At 42.5% G+C, this 11,318-nt stretch overlaps 1 protein-coding gene across 1 annotated transcript in view; it reads left to right on the forward strand.

Annotated features, from left to right (window-relative positions):
- aspm (assembly factor for spindle microtubules) overlaps positions 1 to 10,601 on the forward strand; it is a gene marked incomplete at its 5' end in the record, with an annotated part of 42,153 nt that extends 31,552 nt beyond the window's left edge. Inside the window, 7 exons of the mRNA XM_084311230.1 lie at positions 1,382 to 1,531; positions 2,928 to 3,119; positions 3,682 to 3,874; positions 6,795 to 6,949; positions 7,300 to 7,476; positions 8,117 to 8,277; positions 8,525 to 10,601. Of these exons, the coding sequence (XP_084167356.1) occupies positions 1,382 to 1,531; positions 2,928 to 3,119; positions 3,682 to 3,874; positions 6,795 to 6,949; positions 7,300 to 7,476; positions 8,117 to 8,277; positions 8,525 to 8,621 (1,125 nt within the window). The 3' untranslated portion in view covers positions 8,622 to 10,601. The remainder of the gene's footprint in view (positions 1 to 1,381; positions 1,532 to 2,927; positions 3,120 to 3,681; positions 3,875 to 6,794; positions 6,950 to 7,299; positions 7,477 to 8,116; positions 8,278 to 8,524) is intronic.
- Positions 10,602 to 11,318: the final 717 nt, after the last annotated feature.

Consider the following 11,318-nt stretch of genomic DNA (forward strand, 5'->3'; position numbering starts at 1 on the left):
GTAAAGACCCCAATCCTGTCAAAACAGCAGTCATAGTGTGTATTTTCAACAATACGTTTGGTTACCAATAGGTGTTATTAATGAAATATCAGTTTAGGAATTGTATTCATTAGCTATCGAATTTCGACGTGAAATAAATGCGATCTTGTTGGTCATTATGATGGACACTCAGGTCTTTCAATGAGCATCGAATTTCAAAAAACGACAATACCCAGCTCAAGCCAGCCACTGTACAGCAAATGACTTGTGGATCCATTTTCTTTTTTCTTATTTTTTGGAATTATCTACCACAAAACTGAACGTTATTGGTATAAATTAGAACGCAGTTAGTTTATCTACCTTCTGTGAACGTTTAGCAAAAATCTGCATTGCAAACCGATTCAATATGGCGGCCCAGTCTCCATAATAGAAAATAACTATTTACAGTGGCTTTCATTTACGGTTCTTGCTACACGCCTGATGATACTAAATCCAAATTGAACTCTGCCATTGGAAAGAGTAGATTTGGCCGATTCATAGATGTGCAACGTGGCTATAATAATATCATTTATAGGCCTGCTATTCTATATTCTATAATAATATTTCAAATTGCATGTGTCCGGATGGCATAATTCAGTACTGTATCTACAAAACCTTCTGTTTAATCATCTTCCCTTTATTCATTTGCTTAGATCTTTTGTACACGTTATCTCAAGAAGGTGCTGAATGAGCTCAGTGGCAGTTTTTCATGTCTGGTCATTTTTAGCATGGTGTTATTCACTGTAAAAGATGCAAAGAAAAATCATAATTTATATTCTCTTTGTTTCATCACAATTTACTCAAGCCTAGTAATGGACACAATGTTTCTGACACTGGAAATACATTCCCTGAGATCCATAGATGTCCCTATATACCAAGAATATGCAAATGGAACTTGTAAAAGTGTAGCAATCTTCCATTTACTTTGGTACATACTTTTAGGTGACTTTTCTGAAAATATGGTTAGAATATGATGCCAAGCTGGCTAACCTCTTCAGGCAGGATGTTCCAGAACCTTGGTAGTAGTATAACCTTTACAATCTCAGTTATTGGTCGGCTTAGATAACCAATAGAGGCCTTGCATGGAATGTTTGTGTAGTTCCTTCTTCCAGTATGGCTGCCTTTGTGCCTTTTTAACCATTGTTAACCACTTTCAAAAGAAAATGCCTAATTTCTGTGCAGTGAAACTAGAGTACCGTAGGTAAAACAGAAAAGTACAATATTACTGTCCCGCTGTTATTTGTTTAGGATTTAAGATCCACTAATATATATTTCTCATACATCAACACATAGCAACCATTGTTTCTTCCAACATGGAGGGAAGATGGGCATTCTAAACATTATCACCCTCCTGGTCTTCTAGGTACGAGAAGCGGCTCTGGCAGCGAGGAGGCTGCGTTTCAGCTCAGCGGTGTTCCACCACCTCAGTGCCATCAGGATCCAGAGAGCTCTGAGAGGTCACTGGGCCCTGCAGTCTGCCAAGAAACAGATCCACTTCGTCATCACCATACAGGTACACTGGTAACGGGCCCTCAGGAACATGAACCAGGGGGGGACGTTTTAAAGACTCACTGAGTAGTTTCAGCCATTAGTGGGAGTGACAAAAAGGTGCATAACTTCTAAGCGGATTCACCTAACATGGCCAAACTTTGTGGAAAGCTTAACCATGGGGCAAGGACACACGCATGCACGAACGCGGTCGCAGCTATTGCAAATTCATGCTTGTTGTTCACATTACCCATATATTTCCAAATGTGTGATTTCTTTTTTTTTCCCATTATTTTCACAGCTGGTAAGTTCAAAATAGCCAAATAATGTTGTGATACTAAACAAATACCTCACATACATAGTTCAGGTGACTGTAGCCTAGACCGACTTGAAGCAGGTTATCCCTGAATGTTCACAAAGAGGCTTTCATTTCATATCACACACGGCGTGACACACCATATGTACTCCAGCCACCCAAACAACTGCCTCTTTGAACTGCTGCGGTCAGGCAAGCGATACCGGACTCTCATGGCAAGCACAGAGAGACTCAGAAGGAGCTTCTATCCCCAGGCCATCAGGATGCTCAATGACAATAACACTATGTAACAAACCATCAAATACACATCCACACACTCACTTTAAATAAACGACTCACTGCAGCACCCACTTTACCCCCTTTAGACACTTTAACACACTTTATATTTATTGGTAAAGAGATTTGCACTACAACGCATACCTCATTACACCTTACCCTAAATTGTACCTCATCCCATTTCTGCATTGTACTGTATATTGTATTGTAACTCAGTTACTTTTTCTACTCTGCATTGTATATTGTATATATAATAATAATAATTCATTACATTTATATAGCGCTTTTCTAGACACACAAAGCACTCTCCACAATCTAGGGTGAAAATTGCCTCCTTCACCACCACTGGTAGCACCCAACCTTGGTCTACGCAGGCTCAATGGCTGCCATACACTGGCACCAGGCACACATCACACTACTATATGTATATCGAACACTTTTGTTTTTACGTACTTTTGACTTCTATTTTATACTTATCTATTTTCATCTAGCACACTCTCAGGAGCAAAACAGAAAGAAGCATTTCATATAAAAGTATTCTGTATTTTTGTATGACAACTAATAAAGAAACTTGAACTTGAAACTCCTGTAACTTTCATATCACACCCATATGTACTCCTGTAACTTTTATATCACACACCATATGTACTCCTGTAACTTTCGTACGCACACCATATGTACTCCTGTAACTTTCACCAGCAAAAATAATATTATCAAGTACAATAATTTGCAAATACTGTAATTGGCTCAACCCGCCGTAGCCATCACATGCGGTTATCGTCACAGAGCCCTAGCTGATTTCCTTGTCTTGTTTTCCCCCTGGTACCAGCGGTGGGTGCGAGCGCGGCAGCAGAGGAGGCGCTACCTGGAGGAGAGGAGGAAGGTGCTGACGGCTCAGAGAGCAGCAAGGAGGTGGTTATCCCGTCGCAACCAAGCTGCCGCTGTCATCCAGCACGCCGCCAAGAAGTTCCTTCTGCTCAGGCGCCAGCAGAGGATCCAACAAGGCATCGTAAAGGCTCAGGTACTACAGCAAGTACTGGTGATTAGGGTGGACAGCCAGGTTGAATAATATTAAATATATGAAATGTTTTTGCGTTTGAGTCATTCTTGCCCGGGCTACCGGGAGCTTGGTATGTCTGGCGAGAGCTTGTATGGAACGTGCAAGAATTTTAATCAGCGCCCAAGTGCAGCCGCCAGTTCAGTGTCGCTATGTTTTTATTTTTGCTAGTATGGTTATGAAATGTGTATTCAATTCTGCTCCAAGTGGTATTAAAAAAGTCTTAGTCTTTAATTGAACTTGTTGGAAACATGCAGATTTTTTACATTTTTGTTTGTAATTTAATCTCGATCAGGATTTTATTTAATATTTCCCCCTGCATCTTTTTCATGCCTTTTTCCCATTTATCTCCTCCCACCTCTCTCTCCCCTCTCACACCTCACACTTCTCTCCCCTCTCTCTCACACCTCTTTCTCTCTCCTCTCACATCTTTCGCTCTCCCCTCTTTCTCTCTCCTCTCACACCTCGCTCTCCCCTCTTTCCCTCACACCTCACTATTTCTCTCTCCTCTCACACCTCTCTCTAGGCTTTATGGAGAGGCCACCGCTCCCGTACGCTCAACGACAATAAAAAAGTGGTGAGATTCCGGCATCGCCTGCGTAAGCTCTCTTCAGAGCTCAGAGAGGAGGATAGACTCTGCAACAAGACCTCCTCTGCGCTGGACTACCTCCTCCAATACAAGCACTTCTCTCCCATGCTGGAAGCCTTGAAAAACCTGGGTAAGGCCTCGTCTCATAAGTGGCACTCGATGGAAGATCTTAACAGGAAATATGGCTTGCGATTTGATTTTGTATAATATTGAAGATGGCTTTTTTAGCATAGAATGGTAATCTATATGATGGAGCTTTCGAACCACACACACACACACACACACACACACACATGGGTGTCAAAACGACTGGCTTGCTCCAACTCTGGTTGCAAGACATTTTGTAAATTGTGACCACAGCCTCAATTTCTAATGCACATACAAAAAATATATCAAACCGATGGCAAGAAAAAACTTGCATGTGTCAATCTCCCAGGATTGGCATTTGTCACGCTGCTCATACAGCATACAGCTGAATCCGGTGATTTCAGTTTTGACATGTTTTTAGATCACCACATGCACTTTTTCTGAGCTGTGCGCCCTCATTGAAATGCATTGAGGCTTGAGAGAGGGCTTAAGGCTGGCCCACGTGGGGTCTCGTGCACACCCCAAAAAAATTCTCTCAAAGGGACAGGAACACATAAAACTGATGCACTCTCACATACACACACACATTGCCCCCCCTTCCCTATCTCATGAACTGTTTGTTGTAGAGACTCTCATGTGGCGTCATTGGACTCGATAGGGGCATCCACTTTCATTGGTCTATGTTTGCTTGGGGAGTAGTTTAGCAGTCTAAAAGGCAGTTGGTGAAGGGCTTTGCAATTACACAAAACGCATCTTTTACTTGCCCATTGCTCTGCACTCATGTCAGAATGCTTTAACTGACATTTCATTTTGGTAGGCAATTTTAACTTTTTGGCACACACAGCTCAAGTTTATGTACAGTCATATTCCAAAATGTGCTACCCTGGGAATCCAACAGGAGTTTCCACTTGCCATTTTCCTGGAATATCGTGACATTTTTAGAGGTGTATACCAGACAAGGAAATTCTTGGGACTTCTACAAAAGAGACTGCCCTCTCTTTCAGCTTTTCCCAGCTGAAACATAAACGAGGAATTTGTATTGAATCACTGCTCCTTCAGTATCCTACTTTTGAATTTGATTTATTTACGTCTGTGCTCCAACATAATATCGGAAAAGTCTGATTTAACTAAGGGTCTTGGTATACTTGCTTTTAAATACATGTTGGCAAGAGGGCGGCCTTAATTAAAATGTCTTGCATCTAATCTGCATAGGAAAAAAACTATTTTGGGGCAGCCCAACTGTCAGGAAATGAAATATTAATGGTCTCATATTTTGCTTTATTTTTCACTATTTGGGAAATGTTACACAATTCCTGTGAGTCTATGGATCTGTAAGGTTTTTTTCAATAGAATTCATTGTTTTGTATTTTTAATCAAGTACTTTGGTAGACTACTTTCTCCCCTTGCAAAGTCCAAGCTGTTTTTGGCTGGGCTCCGCCCATACTCTCAATGCGCTTTGAGTGTCAGTCAGTCAGTCACCCACCTGCACTGGCAGATACCTTTGGTGGAGGGAGGGAGAGAGGGAGAGAGGGAGAAGGGGCTCTCATACACGTGAGACTCGGAGCGCACTGCATTCTGAATGATATCGGGCAGTGGCCGTTTTTGGACTACACGCTGTTGTTCAGGAGTCGCGCCGTGAGTCTCTCTCTCTCTCTCTCAATGCAGTGTGCTCCGAGACTCTCACTGCGTGTATGAGCCTCTCTCTCTTCCTTTCTCTCTCTCTCTCTAGGAACACTGTCGAACACTTTTGAGGAAGTGCTGACTGACAGGGAAACCGCTTCCGCATTATTTCCACTTGCTTGGTTTTGCTCATACTTACTCAACGTTACTAACTCCTCCAATCACAGTTAAGCATTCTTACACGTCACGGATTGACGTAAATTCAGAATGGCTTGGTTTAGTGGGGGAGGTTCTTGTCTCAGCTGAACTGGAGGAATGGGACTGGGTAGAAATTTCACATCTAGTCAGTGTCGGTACAAGCCTACATTGCTAGAAAACAATGCAAACCACTGGAAAAGGCCATTTATAAGATAATGGACCTTTAAATAAAAATAATTATGTTTTTTGTGGGTCTACTTGGTGCATCTGGCGAGGGCTTGTATGGAATGCACTTTGGCAACTTAAGGTGGCTGGGTGGCGCAGCGGACATTGCGCTCGTCACCAACGCAAGAGACACCGTGCTTGACTCCGGCTGTCGGCGTTGCCTCCGGCTTGGGCCAGCCGTCATACTAACTCAATTGGCAGAGTTAGCGGGTGGAAGTCGATGGGTGGTAATCTGGACAGCGACTTCTACAGGTCGATTGGGGACGCCTGCACAGCAGAGACAAGAAATGGCGGGGGTAGTGTGAGCCTTCCACACGTTACACCTTGCCAATGAGAGTCCGCGCTGGCAGGTGAAAAGATGCGACAGGCTGCCTCCTCGTGTATCGGAGGGGACACGTGATGCAAGGCTTCTATCCTCCCTACAACCGGCCAGTGGGGGGGCATATGCGAGCAACGTTCAAGACAGGGGAGGGGAGAATTGGCACAGTGGAATTGGGATGGGAGAAAAATAGAAAGAAAATAGGAGAAAAAGTGGATTTTTTTTTTTGGCAAATAAAAAAAAAAAAGTGCAGCCACCTGTTCAGTGTCGCTAGTATGGTATTGTTATTAAATTGTGGTATTAAAAAGGCTTAAATTTAACTTGTTGAAACCTGCAGACACCCTGTTCATGTTTACGTTGCAAATCTGGATAGTTCACAAGGAAGATATTGTTCTATAAGATTCTATGTGTTGGCGAGGGAGGCTTCGGCCCTGATCTTTACCTACTTGATAGACTTTTCAATCCTCCAGGTACACGCAAAATACGCAGGCAAGTATATGAACAATGCCGTTCACAATGCATGGTTAAAAGCAAGTATACAGAGACCCGAACAGGAGAACTCTGCGTGTTTACAATTCTCGTGTGCGGTCTGTCTGTACAGAGACTGCTACCAGGCTGTCCCCGAGGTGCTGCGAGCAGTTGGTGGAGAGTGAAGCCACCCTGCTCCTCTTCAAACTCATCCGGAGCTGCAACAGGAGCGTCCCCTCCATGGAAGTCATTGCCTACTCCATACAGATCCTCCTCAACCTCTCCAAGGTACATGGTCACGGATAAATGTGTATAGCATTTTGGAAAATTGTGAATGTTTTGGAAGTGTAATGAAAACTGGTTTCTTTTTTCTTTTACATGTGTGTGTATATTATATATATTTCACTGAATTAATTTTACAACGGGCATTATCTGACCTTTTCATCCAGCTTTTTGAGGCACACGCATGGACCTGTAAAGTGACTTATTACCTTCTTTTTTATTGATTTATTTGGGCACAATTCTGTCAGTCTGCTCAGTTGAGGTCTTCATTGAGGTCGTTTCAGGCATATGAATGGATTGTTGGCTCTTTACACAAACCGTTTCAATCCCCCGTCCTTCCTTCCTCCATACCTCAGTACCATAAGACCATCGAGGCGGTGTACGGTGTGGAGAACTCTGTGGACACGCTACTTGACCTGCTGCAGATCTACCGGGAGAAGGCGGGGGACAAGGTGGCCAACAAGGGGGGCAGCATCTTCACCAAGGCCTGCTTCCTGCTGGTGCTCCTCCTGCAGGACGGACACAGGGCCCAGGTCAGTACACACAGGGCCCAGGTCAGTACACACAGGGCCCAGGTCAGTACACACAGGGCCCAGGTCAGTACACACAGGGCCCAGGTCAGTACACACAGGGCCCAGGTCAGTACACACAGGGCCCAGGTCAGTACACACAGAGCCCAGGTCAGTACACACAGGGCCCAGGTCTTTACACACAGGGCCCAGGTCTTTACACACAGGGCCCAGGTCTTTACACACAGGGCCCAGGTCTTTACACACAGGGCCCAGGTCTTTACACACAGGGCCCAGGTCAGTACACACAGGGCCCAGGTCTTTACACACAGGGCCCAGGTCAGTACACACAGGGCCCAGGTCTTTACACACAGGGCCCAGGTCTTTACACACAGGGCCCAGGTCAGTACACACAGGAACTGGAGGTCATCCTGACCAACGAGGAGATGGGAGCGTTGTGGCTGTTTTTTTTAACAAGGAATCTCATAACTCAAACTAAACTACTTGCTACAAACCTATTCAGAGAAAATAATTTGGTTTGATTTCATGTTTGAGTACCATTATCATTTACTGGTCTTAAGTGGACACAAGTCATTTTTCTTCAGCAGCTGCACAAGCACCCAAACAACAACACGCCATTAATATTTTTTATTTATTTCATCAGGAGGTGAGGGCGCTCCCTAAGGCCTTGGATCGCATCCGTAGTATCTACCGCCTCACTGCCCGCAAACAGAAAATGGACGCAGATAGAACTGTCGTCAAAGAGAAGATGAGCGGAAGCCATCTCGTTCAAGTAACACCGCGCAAATCCAAACCCATACCCAAGTAAGTGTGTCTGAGGGAGAGAAAAACAACATTAGTTAAACAATGTTGGTGACATCCTTGACTGTTCAGCTACAATGGTGATTTTTTTATGTTGGAAACGGGTTTGAAAACACTGTAAACACAACGGTCTAATTGACATGTTGAATAAAACACTGCAGGATAGTAGTTTAGCAGGATATATATTTTGTCTTATTAGCCTGTTTGAAAACCATAGTATGGTATTGAAGCCCCTCTTTTTCTTTTCCAGGTTTGCCCCAGACTGGGTTCTTAGAAAGGACAAGCTGAAAGATGTCGTCGACCCCCTTCGAGCTATAGTGATGCTGGCCGATGCTTTTCAGCTGTGACCAGCAGTGATGCCACAGATTACTTGTAAAAGTAATCCGATTACTGATTACTGATTACTCCTTTAAAAAGTAATCCAAGTTACTTTACTGATTACTTGATTATCAGAGTAACTTAGTTACTTTGAAAGTAACTAGGTTACGAAGTCGTCGTCGTTCCCCCAACAGTTTTTTTTAAACGCTTTATTGAAAGTGCATAAATTGTTTTTAACTTGTTTCTCTGCACATAACGTAAATTGTTAAACTAGTGCTTCAGCTTCTGTACCATCAAGTATGGTAAAGCAACAGTCTATGATGCTCACAGCATTAGAGCAGCCAGCCAGTGGTTTTACAAAACCAGTGTATCCATTCACATCTAACAAATGCAGGCTGAACTATTCAATTATATCAACTGTAACTATTAAATTGTTTTTATAAATGTCTCTCTATAAACATACAAGCAGTCTCTCTTTAACATGTAAATTAACTGTAAATCTGGCAAATAAGAGCTTTTCTCTCTCTCTCTCTCTCACCCCTCTCTCTCTCTCTCTCTCACCCATCTCTCTCTCTCTCTCTCACCCCATGCCTCTTTCTCTCCAACCCCACCCAGACAGCCTACATCTCTAATATAATAATAATAATAATAATAATTATAATATAATCCCTTCTCTCCCTCTCTGTGTGTGCGTGTGCTTGTGCTTGTGTGTGTGTGTGTGTCTCTCTCCCCTCTCTCTGTCACTCGTGTTCTCCCACCTGGAGAACTGTGGGAGAGCATTAGAGCAGCCAGCCAGTGGTTTTACAAAACCAGTGTATCCATTCACATCTAACAAATGCAGGCTGAACTATTCAATTATATCAACTGTAACTATTAAATTGTTTTTATAAATGTCTCTCTAGTCTTCTTGCGGTTTCACTTCGTTTAGACAAGCGTTTTGGGGTGGAATTCTCAGACGAATGCAACGGAGCCCTGCTGTCAGACGATTGGCGCATATGTCACATGACGTGCTGTGAAGACCCGCCCTACTCTGCCTCTGATTCGCAGACTGTGGATGGGGAATGTGATTGGGCCAAAGCAGAGTCACTCACAGACAGAGAGTCCAGTCACGCCGCGAGGACACATTCTTGTGTAACCCTTTCACTGCCACACCACGTCACTCCCAAATAAGAAAAACAGCTCAAAAATGTCAAACGAAATAAAATACTGCATTCCGCCTGCATTATGAATTTATGATGAGATAGTAACGAAATAGTAATGCACAGCCACTTGGACAAGTAACTGCAATCAGATTACTGGCTTTTAAAGATTAACGCGTTAGATTACTATTTTCGGGGGAAAGTAATCAGATTACAATAACGCGTTACTTAGTAACGCGTTACCGGCATCACTGGTGACCAGCATCTCTATAGGTCACTGTCGATTTCCCCCACCCTCTAGCAGCCACCTGTTTCGCCCTAGGAGGCTTTCGAGGTCATAGCGGTCAAGAGTGTGTGTGTGTTTGTTTGTATATGTGTGTGTGCTAAAAGGGGTATTGTGAATTGTGGCCCTTGGTTCAATTGTAAATTTTTTTAAACGACAATGTGATGTGAGTGTTATTACATGGCGTTTTAACATTCGCCAAAATGCTTGATTGTGATTGGTCAATAGCTGCACTACATCAGGTGCAATCAAGTCCACACACCTGCCGGCGATGACAGAGGAGCAAGAGAACAACTGCGTCTGCATTTGATCTCGTCTTGTCGATGGTGTAAAATGAATTACGTATATTGTTAGTAAGTTAGCCCTGTAATAAGCGGGATAATGTATAGCTATACTCAGTCATTGTTTCAAAATAATTGACCTTCACTGCGTTTAGAACACCTCGGCTGTGCCTCGGTGTTCCAGAACGCTGTGTCTGTCAATTATTTTGCGACAATGACCTCGTAGCTATACATTATCCCTTAATTAATTGAAGAGTTGTTTTTCATCTTGAGCTTTTTTATTTTTTTCAAATGTTTGTATTTGAAAATTCTAACAACGTTTTGTACATAATAAAGTTTGATTTACAACTTTTATTTATACTGTTGTGAAATATTTCAAATGAGCCATGACTGTGAACTGTAGAAATTTAGACGAGTCAATTTGTATACCGGTATATAAAAATATAGGATATAGTTTATTTCTGTGTTCACATAGCTCAGTTTACAATCAGACACATGAACATCTGACCAGAAAATGAGAGAGGTCTGGTCAGAAGAACTTAAATACATAATTGACATGACGTACATAAGATACCAGATATGACAAGAAAGGTAAACAAAAAATGCCCTAGTGAGAAAATGAAAACAAAGATTGGCTCTAGGGATTGTCATGTCTTCACTAGAACTGGAGAATAGGCCAAATGTCATATCTCAACATTGGCTCCTGTTATAAGAACACCGTCAGACTGTTGCCTAGTGTCTTTGAGCTGTAGCTAGTTAACTTATATTAAACTAGTCAAGGCTATCGGAGATAAAATATGTATTTTACAATTATTAAAATAAATAGGACAAAACATTAAAATTAAGAATACACAGTTGAACATTCGGTTATCATAAAATTATATGTACATTTATGCATTTCTTACATTTTCTTTTTTATATTGCTGTTGTTGGGTAATATATTTGGTAGTGCTTTCATTCCAAGTATGCTACAGCACCATGGCTGCATACTGTGCCCACCTACGATCATTCAAAATACAAATC

The sequence above is a fragment of the Notolepis coatsorum genome (assembly GCF_963971535.1).
Source record: "Notolepis coatsorum genome assembly, chromosome: 3".
Lineage (NCBI taxonomy): Eukaryota > Metazoa > Chordata > Actinopteri > Aulopiformes > Paralepididae > Notolepis > Notolepis coatsorum.